Source organism: Poromitra crassiceps (genome assembly GCF_964638095.1).
Source record: "Poromitra crassiceps genome assembly, chromosome: 11".
Classification (NCBI taxonomy): Eukaryota; Metazoa; Chordata; class Actinopteri; order Beryciformes; family Melamphaidae; genus Poromitra; species Poromitra crassiceps.
Genome location: NC_139643.1, coordinates 41,646,299 through 41,665,962, shown reverse-complemented (window position 1 = coordinate 41,665,962; position 19,664 = coordinate 41,646,299). Strand labels below are relative to the sequence as shown.

At 45.8% G+C, this 19,664-nt stretch overlaps 1 protein-coding gene across 1 annotated transcript; it reads right to left on the bottom strand.

Annotated features, from left to right (window-relative positions):
* Positions 1 to 3,112: 3,112 nt before the first annotated feature.
* On the bottom strand, positions 3,113 to 19,114 carry gmpr (guanosine monophosphate reductase; the record flags this gene model as incomplete). The annotated part of the gene is made up of 9 exons (XM_083646807.1): positions 3,113 to 3,293; positions 11,020 to 11,179; positions 11,325 to 11,367; positions 11,561 to 11,667; positions 12,980 to 13,061; positions 13,152 to 13,325; positions 13,707 to 13,790; positions 14,361 to 14,480; positions 19,028 to 19,114. The coding sequence occupies 9 exons, from the start codon at positions 19,112 to 19,114 to the stop codon at positions 3,113 to 3,115; spliced, it is 1,038 nt and encodes a 345-aa protein (XP_083502933.1).
* Positions 19,115 to 19,664: the final 550 nt, after the last annotated feature.

The window sequence follows — 19,664 nt, the reverse complement described above, 5'->3', positions numbered from 1 at the left end:
TTTTCCATAATCTTTTCCTATTTCCATACTTTTCCAGACCTGGAAAATACTAAAATCTAATTCCATACTTGTGTAGGAACCCTGTTTATGCTAATTTAACAATTTGGTGATATCCTGACAGACTGCCCTGATGAGCACCTCTAGGTCTCAGTGGAAGTGTCAGTGTTGCTGCTCCCATCAGAAACACTTGGGAGAAAAGGTCAAAGTCCTGCTTGGAATGTTTTGAGTTAAATGGTCATTTGTGCAGCATGGAATCATAGATGTCTTGGTTTGCAAAAGACACTTGTGCCATTCAAATCTCAAAGGAACATACCGTCGGTGTCGGGCCAGGACCTCGAATGTCACTTTTTTCACTTTCTTACTTTTTGTCATGAATCAATGCCATTGGTCACCCTTCACGTCTCTGTGTGGTTTTTAACAAATGCAACCAATGGAAAAGCATTAAAACGAGCTTGGGAGTAAATCTCGTAACGCCATTCGCCCTCAATCTGTCAGTCAAACCTCGAAATTCCCCCCCTACCTCCGTGTGTACCCCCCCACGCAGGACACTAAACCCGGAAAAGACACACGGCAGACGCGCTGTGTATTTCTCATATCGTTTTGACTCATCCTGGCTTCCTCTGACGTTAATATATCAATCAAATGTTTTCCAGTTATTCCTAGGCTGCAAACTTGTTTTAACATGCAAATCGGAGTGCTTTCTGACGAGAATAAAGTAACGTTTACGTTACGTTATGTCAGACTATTTCTCACCCCATGCGAAAGCCCCAAATCGGCCATGAGAGGCGAGGGGCAATCCTGCTGCTCCTACGCGCGCGCCCGCGGCCTGGAGCTTGGGGGCTCGTGCATGAGGATGCGGCTGCCTCCCGCTTGACTGGCCATGAGAAAGCACTTCCAAGTCGGACTGATAATATAAACAACATCATTTGAGCTTATCCAGGTCAGATATTTATAAAGTAATGACACATTCAGCGGGAAACTAACTATAATTAAGACATGTGCCAACTTTGACGACATTTGGTTCAGTAGTTTAAGAGCAAACAGGTTTTTTTTACTTCCTGAAAAGTTTCTGTTTTGGAGATACAAGGTCCTGGAACGACAGCAGCGATACGTTTAAGAGGAAAACCTTCAATGCAAACAATATAGTTTCTAGTACATAAAGAGTAAACACACACTCTCTGATCATTTGGTTTTATTACCTTGCCTTGGAGTAATCATTGCAGTAAACAATGGAATTCAGTATTTTCAAAGTGTTGTTTTCCAGTATGCATCTTATTTTTTTTATTATCTCGTTTAATATTGTTCGTTTAATTGTAGCATTGTTTTTGCAATGATTTTTCCCTGAAGATCCTTGCTTGAAGTACAGTGAGTGGCTCCTAGTAGAAGCCAAAATTCATGAAGTGCGCTTGATTCAAAATGTCAGGCACAGTGGAATCAATGAAGTAGACACAGATATGACTACTTTGCATGCACAGCATGGTCATTCAAGTGTATCTCAAATATGTCAAATGTTTGGAACATGAAGCAAGAAGTCCTGACATTCTTCTGCCTCGATGGAACCGACACCCAAAATGCATGCACACAGCCACACACACACTATAGAAGCAGAAATAGCCTATGCTTATTCTAGCTTTCTCATAAACCATTATTTTGTTGTCTGTTGAATATGATTTGCACACTTTTTCAGTAATATTGACACATAACTTTGGCTTAAAGATTGACACATTTCTGCTACAGGGAGAAGGAAGAAGTGACGCAGAGCAGGAACGTTTAACGGTTTCCCTCATGTCCTCTAAGCCAGTGGTTCTCAATGGGGGTCCGGGGACCCCCAGGGGTCCTTGAGGGGGTTCCAGGGGGTCCCCAGCCAAAAGAAGGGCAATTTATTTTCGCTATAATTCCATTCATAAGTAACACAATGATTATTTTGGTCATGGGTTTTATACACTTTCTGTAATAAAACATCTAAAAGCATCAATCTTATTATCATATGGGGGACCGTGGGACAAAATCCTATCAAAAGGGGGTCCGTGGTCTAATCTTTGTCAGTTTAGGGGTCCCTCGTGAAAAATTTTGAGAACCACTGCTCTAAGACATATGAACCAAGCAACATATTACATTCAGAAAGCTTTGCAGAATTATCAACACTACTGGGGAACTCATTGGAGCGTCCTGCATGCAGTTTATTGCAATCAAGTTTTCTCCAGTGACAGTTCAGGGGTAACGTCCCAGGATCTTGCATATTGCACATCCTGTTCTGCATTAATCTACAGAGCAGAATGATTTCCCCAAACTATTGTAGCACTAATATCAGCCTTCTCCTGTGGAGTGTGTTTACATGCAATGGATTGAATTTACTGTTCATATGCAAATATCCCTCCCTCTATGCACAAGTTGAAGGAATATTCTGCCTGGAAATTGAGATGATGCTCAGTATTCTGGCTAACAACTGTATTACCATATGTCTCCATGGTTTTTGTAACTGGAATATGACATTTGCATGAGCCCATTGAAAAAGAGAATACACTGCATATTCTGCATTACAATAGGATACGGTGCATAGCACATAAACACACTTGCTGTGGAATGAAGTTGACTAGAGTGCTGTGAGGCCTCTGGGAGAATCTTTCAAGTTGAGTGAATATTGCTCACAATCTGTAGGAAACTAAACGCTTTTTGACCGCAGATGTCCCCAGGCCAGGTTGGGTGATCATTTAGGTGTGTGTGTATGTGTGTGTGTGTGTGTGTGTGTGTGTGTGTGTGTGTGTGTGTGTGTGTGTGTGTGTGTGTGTGTGTGTGTGTGTGTGTGTGTGTGTGAGGTAGGGGAGGGACAGTATGCAGGTGTGTCTCCTTAATGTAATGTAATAATGTCTATCCTACCATTGTACATTTGAACTCTTCATAATACACGTGCGTCGCTGTCCAATGAAAACCACTTGTCTCCAAAATGACAACTTTTCAGTGACCAAGAAAAACAGTTTTTCTGCTTGATCAATGCATTTTCTACTTCATGCTGTGGATTGATTTTCTTTTGGTGTCATAAGCCCAGGAGGTTTTTCCTCAACTCTCAGTTAAGTGGTTCTCATTGGACAGCGATCTGTGCTTGCTTTGCCTGCTAGGTGAACATGTGGCTGGACTGCTGTGTGACGCGGATGAAGGTGGTTCTGCGGCTCAGCTCTTTGAGCTTGGCGGCGCCCACGTAGGTGCAGGTGGAGCGCAGGCCGCCCAACACGTCCCGCACCGTGTCCTCTACATCACCCCTATATGGAACCTCCACCGTCCTGCCCTCTGACGCCCTGACGGAGGAGGAAAGAAAGGAAGAAAGAACAAAATATTCTTTACCAGGGTAATGCTGTAAGCAGACTTTCCAAATGAGAAAATGTAATCTCCCATCTGTATGTGATCTGCTCTGACTGTCTATGGTTTTTCGTTCTTTTATTTTCACATTATGTCTATTAAAGTTTTGCACTTATATTGTATGTCCTTTTCCACGCTGAATCATCTTACTTTTGCTGTGTAACAATCTAATTTCTCCATGGGGATGTTCATATTATCTTATCCAAATTGTCTGATCTGGATCTGTCCATGTTGCATGTGATTGGCTATTTGTTAGAAACCCCGCCTCTTTCATGTGCATGCGCTCATAGCTGGATAGGTAAATCCTGGGTTGACAGAGCCAGTTGATAACCAGCTATGTAGGACCAGTTATCTCTGGATTGCTAATGTTAGATTTAGTGTAGTCTCAATGGCAGACCCATGAGAGTTCTTACGCTGATACACTACGTTACTGCATGCTGCCGAGCTCTCTCTGGGTCTGGGACGCTTCCCCCCAGCTGGCTGGTTATGGGAGGGAACCGTTCACTTGGCCAGTGATTGGCCAGTGGAGGATTCAGTCTTCCCCAATCAGTAACGACTTTGTGATCAGACGACATGGGAGGCGCAGCCCATTTTTTTAACCGCTCTCTCATTGGTGCTACGACCTGTCACTCATTCAATTTGAACCCGCCTCCAAAAACCAGCAGTGGCTGTAAAGTGGCACAAGACTTAGCCCACCCAAAAATAGTCTCAGCCCACCCAAAAAAATAGAGGCAATTTTTTTTTTCCTTTTTTTCAAAATCCATGGTGGTCATTAGTAGCAGTTTCTGACTACACTCAATGCGCTGTGTGCGTGTTTCCCCCCCCCCCCTCTATGTTCTTAGGGTGGGCTGAGACAACAATTTAGGGGGCTTCAGCCCACCCGAAAAGTTTCTAGAACCGCGGCTGCGCAGGCGCTCCCTCCTCCATCTATCTGCCTAATCCCACATCACTTCACACAGGTCACACACACAGTACAGCAGCGAAGTGGTCCTCCACAGTCCACACAATCGTTCTCCCCACTCATGATCAATGAAACTGTGAGGTGAGCATTGAGCAGTCAGAGTCGTTAATAGTTACTTAATTAGCGCATATTGATATGCAAATTAGCACGTAACGTTGTTTCGTAGGCTAAACAAAAGAACTTGTCGCTGTGCATGCCAGACAAACAAATGGACTGGAGGAAGGTAGGTAGGCTACCATGGCACCAGTCAGCCATGTCATGCTAGCTCGCAGTAAAGCTGGTGTAAATGGATGCGATGTTTTTTGAGAAACATATGGGCATAAGTGACAAACATATTTTCAAACGGTCCCTTGTTATCTGAATGAAATTAAGCCCTTCAGAATCGCAAGTGGCTGCTTTACACAGCCTGTCTGATGTGATGATGATGATAGCTTAACATGCGTGCATGGCATGCTATTCCCTTTTCTTTCTTTCTTTCCCTTCCACATAGATTTTGACCCCCACAAATACTGCCACATATTAATTTCAACTAGTTGACTGCAAACTCCTGCTTTAGTGCTTACAGTATATTATTATCTTGTCGGAATATTATTCCAGCCAATAAATTAGGAAGTTCCCTTTTGATTTAATTTTACTTTTGTTTTGCCTACAAAGCAAAATGTTACTTTACTTGAAACTCCCCTGAAGTGATTTTAACATTATTTATGCAAGCATAATTCTACCATATAGTAACCTGTATGCAGAATATATATAGTATATATAGGGAAACAATTATTTTTTCATCGCTGTAAAACCACAGAACGGTAAAGAAGATATTGATGTGTGTAGTTCTTCATAGATCTAGTCTCTTCATTTTGATCTCAAAGTGCGCCAGTTTGATCCATTTTTACTTGAAACTGTACAAAATTTTCTTCCGGGGGGGCTTTGGGTGGGCTGAGCCCACCCAAAGCTCTGATGCTAAAACCGCCCCTGGTTTCCCCCGATTCCCCTGATCTGTCAGGTGTTGGACAGGGTGAGGGAACAGCGCCTTCGGCTCATTTTAGTGGCCCCCTTTTGGCCCAAGCAGATATGGTTTGCGGACCTGATCTCCTTGGCGCAAGGTCCGCCCTGGGCGCTGCCGGTACGGGCGGATCTTCTATCCCAGGCGGAAGGGGAGGTGTTCCACCCCTCCCCAAGCAGGTGGGAGCTAGCAGTCTGGCTCCTGAACGGGACCATTTGCTAGCCCAGGGCTTGCCCGATAATGTGGTGTGCACTATTCAGAGTGCTAGGGCTGCTTCGACCCGCTCTCAGTACACGTACAAGTGGCGGGTCTTTTCGCGTTGGTGCACGGATAAGGGCGTGGATCCAGTGAACTGCAGTGTGCGACCAGTTCTCTGTTTCCTTCAAAGCCTGCTTGACGCGGTGCCGCGTCTATGTGCCGACAGGCCGCAGTGCCGACAGGTCGCAATGCCGATAGCCCACAAGCAGAACCAGCTGAGCGAGGCGGCGTGCAGCGTGTCGGTGGAGCTAACCTCTCCCAGCCCCCACGCCAAACCTAACCTCCCCCCATGCCTAAACCTAACCTCCCCCAGACCCTAACCCAAAACCTAACCTCTCCCAGCCCCCACACCAAACCTAACCTCCCCCCATGCCATGCCTAAACCTAACCTCCCCCAGACCCTAACCCAAAACCTAACCTCTCCCACCCCCACGCCTAAACCTAAGGTCGGCATTGCGGGTGGTCGGCATAGCGGGTGGTCGGCATAGCGGGTGGACCCCGCTTGACGCGGGCCAGTCCCCGCAGTCGCTTAAGGTGTACGTAGCCGCGATTTCTGCTTGCCACATGGGAATTGAAGGGAACCCCGTGGGGGCATGCCCTTTGGTCTCACGCTTTATGAAGGGAGCGCGTAGGCTGCGCCCGCCGTCGCGGTGCGTCTTTCCCAAATGGGCCTTGGTTACGGTGCTGGACGGGCTCACGGGTCATCCGTTTGAGCCCTTGGACTCCGCCGATATGAAATTTCTGTCTTTGAAGACCGCGCTGCTGCTGGCCTTGTCGTCAGGAAAGAGGGTTGGTGACCTGATTGCCCTCTCGGTGCAGCAGGCCTGTATGGTTTTTGGGGATGATGGGCACAGGGTTACGTTGCGACCTAACCCGGCTTATCAACCTAATAATATTAATGCCAGCTTTAGGTCTATGCTCATAGACTTGTCAGCATTCTGTCCCCCGCCGTTCAGTTCGGGCGAGGAGAGGCGCTTGCACATGCTGTGCCCCGTAAGGGCGCTCTCGGCCTATGTGGCCAGGACGCGTTCATTACGCACTACAAACCAGTTGTTGGTCTGCTTTGGGCAGAAGGCCCAGGGTTGGCCGCTTTCCAAGGATCGCTTATCACACTGGATAGTGGAGGCGATTGTTTTGGTATACTCTGCCATGGGTAAGGTACCCCCGGAGGGTATCAAGGCGCATTCTACGCGAGGCGTTGCGACATCTTCCGCGTTGTTGCGTGGTGTATCGGGGGAGGACATGTGCGCTGCGGCCTCATGGTCCTCTCATCACACGTTTGTTAGATACTACAGCCTCGACGTGTCCGGTTCGCGTTTCGCGCATGCGGTAGTGTCAGTGGCAAGAAGGTAGTATCGTTGACGCTCCAAATGTCATACGGTCGGGCATGAGCGTTCGCCATGTGGCCGTGGTTCACCGATGCCTCTCGGGTCGCTCTGAGGATTGCTCCCGGCAGCAAGGGCGGTTGAATTTGGCACTAGAGTGAGAGCTCGAGTTCGAAATGAAGTAAAAAGTTAGGGTTGTGCTACAACCCGGGTTTTACGAGTGAGAACGAGAGCTTTCACTACCCAGCCTTGCTGCGTCGATGCGTCGTTGGTTGCATCGATTCTCAGCGGGCTGGAAGAAGGAGTGGCTATCCCTGGGCTGAGCGGGCGTGACGTCGTCACGTGGGTGAGGTGGGTGGCCGCCTCAGCCCCAGGGGGCACCATGCCACCTACTGGTGGGTGGTCGGTTTTATAAATAAAGGTCATTTTTTTAGCAAAAATAACAGTCTTCCAGTGGGCTGCGTAGTGTGTACGCAGCGAATATGGCACTAGAGTGAGAGCTCTCGTTCTCACTCGTAAAACCCGGGTTGTAGCACAACCCTAACGTTTAGTGCAATCTGGGAACCCATCGGTAAAAAAAATATCTCTAACGATGCAAGTTGAAAGTCTGTCTCGAGAGATTAGGTTTAGTGAAGCGGATTACTCAAGATACCCTGACTTTGTTTAAATACATTGTTTAAGTACATTGTTTCCATTTTGACTAAAACATTTACCACAAATAGCATTTTTTTAGATCAATTATTTTATTGTGTTTTTCTGTGTAATACATAAACACAGGACGAAACACACACACAAATACACAGTACTCACAAAAACACTAAAATCCCCTTTCACCACAGCTATCTGTACACAATTAAATATGTGTGTGGATTATCATGTGTCTGTTCAAGTTTGTTTTACGACCAAAACTTTTACCACAGACCGGGCAATTAAATTGTTTCTCTCCTGTGTGGATTATCATGTGTCTCTTCATGCTTTCATTAAGACCAAAACTTTTACCACAGACTGAGCAATTAAATTGTTTCTCTCCTGTGTGGATTATCATGTGTCTCTTCATGTCTCCTTTTACACAAAAACCTTTATCACAGACAGAGCATTTAAATGGCTTCTCTCCTGTGTGGATTATCATGTGTCTGTTCAAGTTTGTTTTACGACCAAAACTTTTACCACAGACCGGGCAATTAAATTGTTTCTCTCCTGTGTGGATTATCATGTGTGTCTTCATGTCTCCTTTTTGACCAAAAACTTTACCACAGGTTGAACATTTAAATGGCTTCTCTCCTGTGTGGACTATCAAGTGTCTCTTCATGCTTTCATTAAGACCAAAACCTTTACCACAGACTGAGCAATTAAATTGTTTCTCTCCTGTGTGGATTATCATGTGTCTCTTCATGTCTCCTTTTACACAAAAACCTTTATCACAGACAGAGCATTTGAATGGCTTCTCTCCTGTGTGGATTCTCAAGTCTAAAGCTGACTGAAGTTCACCAGTTTCCATCCTATCATCATGATCATTGTCCTCGTCTTCAGTCACAGGTTCAGAGGAGTCTGAAGTCCGGTCAGCACTAGTTGGTTGGAAATGACTACCTGGATCTAAATCCCTGGCTGGTTCTCCACAGTCCTCTCCATCAGCGTCCGTTTTCATCTGTTCAGTTGAGCTGCTGGCTAGAGGCTCTGCCTCTCTGTCCTCAATTTGGCTTTGATGAAGCTGTGAAGACTGAGGTTTCTCATCATCTTCTTCATTTTTCACAGGGACAGTGAATGGGAACTCTGTCATAATGGCCTCCTCCAGCCATTGAAGCTGCTCTCCCTCCTGACTGATGCATTGTTCATCCTGTTCCTCTTTAATGTCTGGGGGCTCTGGGTCCTCCTGAAGCTGCTCTCCCTCCTGACTGATGCATTGTTCATTCTGTTCCTCTTTAATGTCTGGGGGCTCTGGGTCCTCCTGAAGCTGCTCTCCCTCCTGACTGATGCATTGTTCATTCTGTTCCTCTTTAATGTCTGGGGGCTCTGGGTCCTCCTGAAGCTGCTCTCCCTCCTGACTGATGCATTGTTCATCCTGTTCCTCTTTAATGTCTGGGGGCTCTGGGTCCTCCTGAAGCTGCTCTCCCTCCTGACTGATGCATTGTTCATTCTGTTCCTCTTTAATGTCTGGGGGCTCTGGGTCCTCCTGAAGCTGCTCTCCCTCCTGACTGATGCATTGTTCATCCTGTTCCTCTTTAATATGTGGGGGCTCTGGGTCCTCCTGGTCCAGACTGGAGCTCCACTCCTGCTGCTCAGCAGCGGGAACTTCTTCTTTAATGACCAACAGCTGCTGGAGGTCTGGAGGCAAGGCTTCTCTGTGTAACCACACAGCGTCCAACAGTTTTCGTTGTCGGTCGATCTCGGCTTTTGAACGAGTAGCTTCCTCCTCGTACTCTGCTATCGTTCTTTCAAACAGCCCAAATATCTCTTCAACAGCCGCAGTTAGGCGCTGCTTCACCACAGCTCTCAGCTTCTGGACTGTATACATTTTCATTTTCACAAACTGTGACAGGAACTTGAACTATTTACTGACAAACGTTATCAGTAAAAGCGCCAATAGCTTCACAGCTAGCGTTAGCTTCACAGCTAAACCATTCATCTGAGTCAGATGAACTTCTTCTTCCTCTCAGAGTTAAATAGTTTATACTCGTGATAATATCATCCGCACACCAGAGTCCTCTGTTTGTGAATTAAACTTCTGAAAGGATATGACCGGGAAATAATACGCTAGTTGTAGTAGCTACACTACTGGCTGCTACTCCTTCGAACGTTTCTCCTTCGTCCTTCTTCTTTTCTTCTCCAAGATTTATTGGCGGCTGGCAAACAACGAATTGGTGCATTACCGAGTGTGGATCAGAATCTAGTAGTACTGTACACTAACTGTCTAGTAGCAGACTATTTACAAAATGAAAGAAGTGTGGTCTTTAACTGAATTTCAATCATGGAAGACTAACCTCTACAGCATAGTTTAGAGCACCCCATGCGTCATTCAGGGTGTGTAACTCCTTAGTGACATCACTGATGACATCACAATTGCTTGAGCGACATCACTGATGACATCACAATTGCTCGAGTGACATCACTGGTGACATCACAATTGCTCGAGTGACATCACTAGTGACATCACAACTGCCCCTTCCCATTTCCCAATATCCAATCAGCTAAGGACATCTGTTTCTCCTGATCTGCTGAGCCAATCACCTAAGCGGTGGTGGTGGTATATAGAGCCCTTGCTACTACGTCATTACTCACATTTGTGCCATCATCCTCAGCTGCTGTTCATTATCACTGGAGCAGTTGTCTCGCCCCACCACCTCCCCTGATCACCACCAACGTCATGGCTCCTGTAGAAATCCCTATGGGGGGATTATCTATCCTATACGTCATTGACGCCCCCCCTCTCTCATCTCAAGAGGAGCGTCATCATATCATGGAGCCATACGCCACACTTAAACTGGTTATTTGTTCAATAAAGCTTGTTAAAACTTCCTACGAGTCTCTCATGATTGAAAAATAATAACATCCTCATATCCATATCATCTCAAACAAATTACTTGTTCTAAGATACTCAAATAGGAATTGATAACATGAGTTATTTTGTAAACTATCTATTAACTCACAGTTTACTTTTACCTAAGGTCCTGAATCAGACCAGTGGCTGCTTTCTTCTTTCTGCCTCGTATTGATTCTGACAGTGTAGTAGCCTATTACATGATGTTCTACTGTTTCTTCTTGCCCACAATCACACCTGCCTGTTTGCCTATAATGAATAGTGAACTGTTTAAACCAGTGTGTCCAAACCTGAGTCTATCACTTTCAGTCACATTGACTCCTCAAACTATTTTAATACACTGTTGGAAATAAGATAATTGAAGTTTTCTAGTGATATCAAAATTATCTGTGTGCTCCAAATATTGAATGAAATACACCCCTTATGTTACCAAGCAAAGTTTCTGAGCGAAAAAAGGGCCTCCAAGTTTAATGTCAATTCTGAGACGTATTCAAATAAGCTCATGTTTTAGAATGTAATAGCTAATAATGTGAGAACCAAACTCTGTCAGTGGTTATAAAGCCCACTGCTGATATCAGCTGCTCACCTATACTCGGCAACTCCCCCCACATATTTCTTCATGGCGGTGTCGGAGCTCATGCCGTAGAAGAGCTTGACCTTCTTGCCGTCCTTCTCGATGACCTCCCCGGAGCACTGGTCATGTCCCGCCAGCATCCCTCCCATCATCACAAAGTCAGCCCCCGCGCCTGAGGAGGGAGGTCAGGGGGGGCAGAGAGGAGTGCTTAGATTTGCTTTGTTAGAAATAGTCGGCTGCTTTGGTTCTACAATTTACAATGTTGACCGAACTACAACGCTACAGTGAAGCAATGACCAATTGGGTTGCACGCTTACCAAAGGCCTTAGCCACATCACCTGGGCAACTGCAGCCACCATCCTGAACAGAGGCAAGGAATCCATATCAAATGGGCTGACAAAGGCATATTCTTTAGAGCTCATTCAACCAGCCTTAGGAGATAAGCCTGAGGATGCCCTCTACAGGCTGAACTTCACTACTACTACTACTACTACTGACTTCTGCACTGACTTCAGTGACTGGCTGCTGGTATATAAAGTATAGAAGGACTTACAGAGATGATGTGCCCTTTGAGTCCGTGGGCTGAGTCTGCACACTCAATAACAGCGCTGAGCTGTGGGTAGCCCACCCCTGTCTTGATACGTGTCGTACACACAGAGCCTGCAACACATGATCGTACAGAGCAGCCATCAAAGAAGGCCACCTTCAAGCATCTGTCTCCATCTATATTTCATCTCTACAGCCACAGGAACATATTCTTTTTCAGGTCCGGTGCTCTCAAGTCAGGTCAAAAATAATCCATAGAGCACGTCACATTTCATGCAATGATGCAACTCAAAAGGCCTTGCAAACACACACACACGCACGCACGCACGCACGCACGCACGCACGCACGCACACACACACACACACACACACACACCCACACACACACACACACACACACACAGATCTTCTTTTTTAGTTAAAATTTGCTAAGTGGTGTCTGTGTATGATGTCACTTGAACAATTGTGATGTCATCATCAGTGATGTCACTCGAGCAACTGTGACGTATGAGCTGATGGCGCACAGTTGCACGAAAAGTATCTAGTTGCAGTTCTTCTGAGTTTGGCCAGGAGTCTGTTCCATAGTCAGGGCTTTATAAATAAATAAATACAAAATATCTCACATTTCCACACTATTGCAAGCAGAGGATGCGGTCATGTGTAACTTTACTGTAGGTTACCACGGTGCTGCTGCATCGGTAAAAGTGGTACTTTTGTTATTTCTTTCTTCTTTGCTGTCTAGACGTCTGTGTGTGTGTGTGTGTGTGTGTGTGTGTGTGTGTGTGTGTGTGTGTGTGTGTGTGTGTGTGTGTGTGTGTGTGTGTGTGTGTGTGTGTGTGTGTGTGAGAGGTAGGGGAGGGACAGTATGCAGGTGTGTCTCCTTAATGTGTTAACACCACTATCCTACCATTGTACATTTGAACTCTTCATAATACACGTGCGTCGCTGTCCAATGAAAACCACTTGTCTCCAAAATGACAACTTTTCAGTGACCAAGAAAAACAGTTTTTCTGCTTCATCAATGCATTTTTTACTTCATGCTGTGGATTGATTTTCTTTTGGTGTCATAAGCCCAGGAGGTTTTTCTCAACTCTCAGTTAAGTGGTTCTCATTGGACAGCGATCTGTGCTTGCTTTGCCTGCTAGGTGAACATGTGGCTGGACTGCTGTGTGACGCGGATGAAGGTGGTTCTGCGGCTCAGCTCTTTGAGCTTGGCGGCGCCCACGTAGGTGCAGGTGGAGCGCAGGCCGTGTGTGTGTGTGTGTGTGTGTGTGTGTGTGTGTGTGTGTGTGTGTGTGTGTGTGATCTCAGTTTCTGTGGTTGTATGTGAGTCTCTGAGTGTCTGAGTGGTTTTATATTGACTTAAAGGGACCAGACCAGGTATATTAGCAAACTCCTCGCACACACTCAAGACGGTCACACCCACCTGGCCCGATGCCCACTTTGATGATGTCGGCACCAGAGAGGATGAGCTCCTCCACCATCTCCCCTGTCACCACGTTGCCAGCCTGCAAGGCAGAGAGCACGACCTGGATGCAGGACATCGCATACATCCACAAATACAAGCCGAGATGCTGAAGTGTCTCTCTCTCTCTTACCATGATGGTGTGTTTGGGGAACTTTTCTCTGACCGTCTTCACAAACTCCACAAAGTACTCTGAATAGCCGTTGGCCACATCCAGACAGATGTACTTGAGGGCAGGGATGGCTTCCAAGATGGCGCACAGCTTCTCCAGGTCGACCTTGCTGCTGCCTGAGCTGGCAGCTATATGCTGCAGGAAAAAGTCACAAGACTTTGCTTAAAGAGGAAACAAACGACAAATTCAGTGATACATTGGCGTTTAATGCCACAAAGAATGACTGACCCTTTCTGAAAATGTGATCCTATCCCTTTAATGCCCAAAGAGTGCATCCCTGGTGGTGTCCTTGTAGTAGGCCTACTTTGGGAATTCCTATTTTTGCTACCAATCCACAGAGAAATCAATATCGGTCAAGGACAGCAGGTGTCAGCGACGCGTTCTTACCTCTAAGTCTAAGCACTCTGAATGACTAGCAGTGTGGGCGTTCTTACCTCTAAGCACTCTGAATGACTAGCAGTGTGGGCGTTCTTACCTCTAAGCACTCTGGATGACAAGCAGTGTGGGCGTTCTTACCTCTAAGCACTCTGGATGACTAGCAGCAAAGTTTTTCCACTCGTCTAAAGAGTAGTGTTTATGAATGGCTGTGAAGAGGGTGTGCTATGGAGAGAGAGAGAAAGTCAGAGAGAGAGAGAGTGGAAAAAGGGAGAGTATGAGGAGGACTTAACAGTCCTTATTTACATTGTCACTGGAGGAAAAACTTGTGAGTTTGAGATATTGTGGGTCCATCAAAACGTCAGAATGAGGGACTTAATTTCATAAACATAAAGAAAAGGCATTCTCATTTTGGCGATTTACCTTTGCCCCCCCATGCCTCTTCATGCTTCCCTCTCTCCAGTTTAGTTTCAAACATTCCCACTGAGCCATAAAACATCAACACTTGGAACAGCTCGTCGCTTCCTCTTGGCCTCTTTGGTGTATGTTTAGCATCAAGAAACTCAGTCAGGCTCAAGCAAATCAGTCAATAACTTTTCATATAAGGATCAAATACACTATATCTCTCAAGTCAATTTGTAGTGTGTTTGAACTTCAAGCAAATGCCTAATAAGCGCTTCTAGGACAAAGTCGTTGATTCATATTTGTCCCAAGGCGACATTTCAGCACAGGCAGCCAGGATTTAATCACACATGCTGTTGTATATCCTCCACCCTTTCCGTTCTGTCAACTCACTTTGCTGAGGACCTGGGCCATCTCAAAGGTTCCTGTGGTGTCCATGTTGGCGGCGATGATGGGGATGCCAGTGTAGGTCTGTTTGGAGTTGCGGAATGTGAAGGTCCTCTGAAGGTCCACCTGAGGGACGGAGACATGGCGCATTCTGATTTCAACAACAGCAGATATGCAGGAATAACTAGTTAAGAAGACACACCCAGACACTGCACATGTGTGTTCATAGTTCAAAAGGCTGATATATATATAATCCTACTGTGTAGGTTCATGTGAGATAGTTTTAGACATGTTCACATATTTTTGCTGAACCACTGAAGGAGCCAGTCAGTGAGTATCACATTCACTCTGCAAGATGGCCGCCCAGTGAGTTTCTTTGTCACATTCTCTTTAATCACAACAGAAAAGAGCTTTTGAGGATCTCCCAATGAATGGATTTACTGATGCATTTCGCCCCCACAATAAAAGCAATGCACACAAAAATAGGCTACAACCTTCAGAGTGTATGTGCATATAGTTAGCACTGTTGGGTACAAGTTGAAAACTTGTTAAATGCACAAATAGTACTTTTGGGTGTTGTTGTGTGATGACTTGACTGTGATGTAATCAATAATATTATTGTAGCTGGGATATTGTAGCTTTTTATTTTATTTTATACATAACCAAATCACATTTCCATGCCCTGATATGATATGATATGATATGATAGCTGTGTAGCGTACTACACCTCTGTATGCTGGCTAACTATATGCTGGCATATCCAGGGAGTCCAATCAGACTCTAGCTGCTAAACTGAGATTGATGAGCACAAGGCCAAACAGGACTGTTTATCTTGTTTCATCATAATTGAAGGAAACACACAAATGGACACATAATGATACAAGTTAACTGCTTTGATTGTTTGTTTGACTGATGAATTGTTTCCTTTCCTAAGTTGACTGGAAGCCAAGATGACTCAGAGTAAGAAACGTGAGCAGCAGCGGCTCATGTTCTGTAGAGTCTGAGGCTGTCACGACGGGGATGCACTGAATCATTTAGATGCAGAAGCTAGCCAGCCAGTGCTGTGGCCTGTAATGTGATAGGCTGCATGAAACGATCAGTGCTCATTGTGACACACTCAAGTCCCTTTCCACCCCCAGGTATTTAACTGTACTCACCAGGCAACATGCAGATAAGCCTCTCATTCACTCTGTACTCATGCCCGTAGCTACCATTGAGGACACAGAGGTCATGACCTCGTTTTTTTTTTTTTCTTTTCTTTCTTTTTCCTTTTAAGAAAAGGCCCCCAGATCTATTCATCTGTCATTGATGTTTTAAAGCCCTCATAAATAACATGATATATGACATAGTTGATCAGAAATGCAACAACTTGCTTCCTCTCTGTGTGCTATATAGAAGGAAGAGACATAACTCACCACAACGTTCAAATTTTGCATTGGGGCTAGATTGGGGCTAGACTTTGCGGACAGTTCTATTGAAGTGAATGGGTAAGTAACTCCCCTGTAAGCGATGTTTGTGTAGATGGGCCATTGTATTTAATTGAGCAGTATTCTGCCATATGTGACCTGTATGCAGAATATGTATTATGTGGGGAGACATTTATTTTTTGTATCATTGTAAAGCAACAGCACAGTAAAGAGGATATGAATCTAATATTATGTCTGTAGTTCTTTATAGATCTAGCCTCTTAATTTTGCTCTCAAAGTGCACCAGATTGAAGCATTTTACTTTAAAATTGACAAAAAAAAATAACCGGGGGGCACAGCCCCCCCTGGATCCCCCACGCCGCACTAAAATTACCTCTGTATTTCTCAAACCCTGGCTACGGCCATGTCTGTACTCGCTATGATTTGACTCACAAATAGCGACATCCTGAAAAATCATACAACAGTTTCATAGTGCTGGGTGCCTTTGCTGAGTAGAGCAGCAGAGTTTATTATGCAAGACTGCTTTGGGTGTGGAAATCAGATAATAACGCAAAGTGTCCCATAACCCACACAGTGAAATAAATTGTGTTTATCCACAGAGAAAATGAGGCTGTAACTCATAAGGCAGGGAGAAAGAGGTATGGAGGAGGGGGGGGGGGGGGGGGACGTATGGATGAGAAGAAGCGAGGGATGAGTGTCCAGGCGTGCGTATCCATTTCCTGCTGCGGCAAATCAATACAGAGCTCTCAGTACAGCGCGCTGACTCAGCACAATGTTCCTGTGCTGTGCTGTCACCAGGAACATCATGGCTGGGTATGAGATATGAATCTGGAGGCCTCAGTTATAAGAATGATCTTAGACTTTATGCTTTCCATTGCATGATCATTGAAAAGAAGTGTAAAAGAATATTAGGGTGAGGAACATCTAGAATCTGTCACTTTGGCATCCATATTAATTTGACAGCAATCACACCATTCACTTGATTTGGTCAAAGGAACATCATTTACTTGTGTGAGATTTTACAAATCAGACGCCCAGAAATGACCATTTTGTTTAGCTCGATCCTTCACTGCCAGCAAATTTATCAAATCTACATGAATGAAACCACTAATGAATGCTGCTGAATTCAACAGGTAGATTACAGTTTGTGTGTGCCATGCATTCAGAATACAGCTGCAACCAGATGTGCAAATACTGTAGGCCTACAAATACTCTCAACCTGTAGATTTATTTACATAGCCTACATATTTGATATGTAGATATAGCCTATAACAATCAGTGCTGTTTCTGTTGCTGACTCTACTGATGCAGTGGAGGCTCATATCAGACGTGAGTGGAGTTTGGTATCGTTCAGTTTGCAGACAGATGTTCAGTGGGTGGTGGTGGTGGTGGTGGTGGTGGTGGTGGTGGTGGTGGGGGGGGCAGATCAAGTAGTCTCTCATTATTGGTGCAGTCCATATTCCATGATGTGATATACCCCCCCCCCCCCTTCTCTAAACGACCTTGCAGATGTGAGCATAGCATGTTAGCATTGGCAGGTGGATAGCCACTTCTGCTAAATGCAGCAATAATTCAAACAAGAGCAAGTGAGGATGTCAACACATGAACGCAGGCGGCGTGCGTGGGCCATTCGATTTGGCCGTCTCATGTAGACACGTGAAATGCTTTCAGTCATTTTGAGCGATTGCTTTTGGCTGCCTGGAGCATCTGATCGGCATGGCTTGCATTTTTGGGACAATTCCATTGGATTTGAAGTTGCAACTAAAATAATCTATCGCCGAAATGGAGGATCTGGCGGAATGTCAAAAACCTGATGTGATAATCAACAAATAGGGTAAAAATGTTGATTTGTTGTGGTGCCCTTTAAATATCCTTGTTTCAGACACTTCCTATTTACACCCCGCCCCCCTCCTCCACCAAAACACACCTGAGGCACTGCTACATAACATAACAGCTGAACCTGCACTCACCACTAATCAACAAGCTGAGAGATATTGCATGTAATCCTGTGAGGTGTGTGATACAATGTCGTGTCAGCTGGCGGAGATGGTGCATGCCTGAGTATGTGTGCAAGTCTCTGTGTTATCTTTCTGTCCCTGTGTATGTTCTGCTTTATCTGCTGCAGGCCAGTTATGTATCCCTGATATTCGGGCGGCGTATGGAATGTGCTCGGCTTGACTGTAACTCACACACACGGTCCTATTTTTAAACAGCTTTGCTGAGAAGCCTCCTGCGTCTCATGTTCACCTCACAGCACCCAACTCTCCCACCCCACCTACAGTATAGTGCCATCTCGTATCATTATGACTTGGGTCGGTACCAGGCCCTGTCCACACTAATAACATGTCACTAAAGTTCAGAACAAAAGCATGACAAGGAGAGGATCGCCTTGTCCCCGACAGTCGGGGTGCTGAAAGAGTGAGTGCGAGAAAGCGTCATGGTGGCACGTTTTAATTGACTTTAAATGAGAGTGATTGACCAGATCTGCCCCCCTCTTCTTTCTGTTTGAAGGCATTCTCATCGTTTGACTAGCGCTTCAGCTACAGGCTCCAAGCTACGGCAGTGCTAACCTTGTTCCCCCTAACCTTTAAGAAGGTCACTCCTATGGTACAGGCTCATTCAGTTTCCCTATAGCCTAGGACATGCACTCAGGCCTAACAGGCAAACAAGACAAAGACACTCAACAAGTGACACTGTGGACAGGTATCCAAACAGAGAATTACACTGAGCTTGCTCTATCCAGTTTCACTGAGACATCCTTGAGATGGAGATAATCTCTCCTCTCTCCTCTCCTCTAGGTCAGTCATTCACAAAGGGGGGTCCGTGGACCCCCGGGGGTCCTCGAGGGGGTTCCAGTGTGTCCCCAGCAAAAAGGGGAATCATTTCTCTTCACTATAATTCCACCCATATGTAACACAATGACAGACTGTATGACTATTTTGGTCATGGGTTTCATACACTTTCTGTAATAAAACATCTAAAAGGAAAAATCTTATCAGATGGGGGTCCGTGGTCTAATTTGTGTCAGTTTAGGGGTCCTTGACATGAAAACTTTTGAGAACCAGGCTATAACCCTCTATATAAATAGTTAGCGTTCACTCACAGTAGGGACGTAGACATACTTCCTTCCTATAGCGAACAGTAAACAGATCACACTCCTGTTGAGAAGCATCCTGGGCTGATTGTTGGGTTAGTAACTGTGACTGGGATTACATCACCAGAGTACCTGCAATAAAGTGCACCTACCTCAGAGCGACTCTTGAGGCTGCTCCTCTTGGGTCTGAAGAGGACATCTTTAAAGTCCAGCTTGATGTCTGCGTCCACACGAGGCATCTTGGGTCTCCAGAAGGCTGCTGACCAGGAGGATGAGGATGAGGATGAGGATGAGTAGGCAGAGGAGAGTCTCTTGAAGAAGGCTGCAGCAGTGATGCTCGCTGGTCCCAAGCCCCAACCACCAAACCCGAACCTCCAGGCGGCCAGCGTATTTATAGCAAATGGGGGCCCAGCCCAGCCCCAGCCCCCATGGCTTTATTTGGGCCTGGACTCCATCTCTCTGCCTCTCCCTCTTCCTCTCTCTCTGTCAACCCTTCTCTCTCTCTCCCTCCGCTGCTTTAGCGTTCCCTCTCTCTCCCCCTCTTCTCCTCCCTCTCCTTCAGCAGAGTGGCAGGAGCAGCAGTGACCAAGCCGGCAGGCACGCCTGGCTGTCCTGGCAGCTGACGCACGTACACACACACACACACACACACACACACACACACACACACACACACACACACACACACACACACACACACACACACACACACACACACAAGCACTGCAGTGGGTTGTGTGCTGCAGTGCTAAAGAGCACACCTGCTGTCCTGCTGTGGCATTGCTCCCC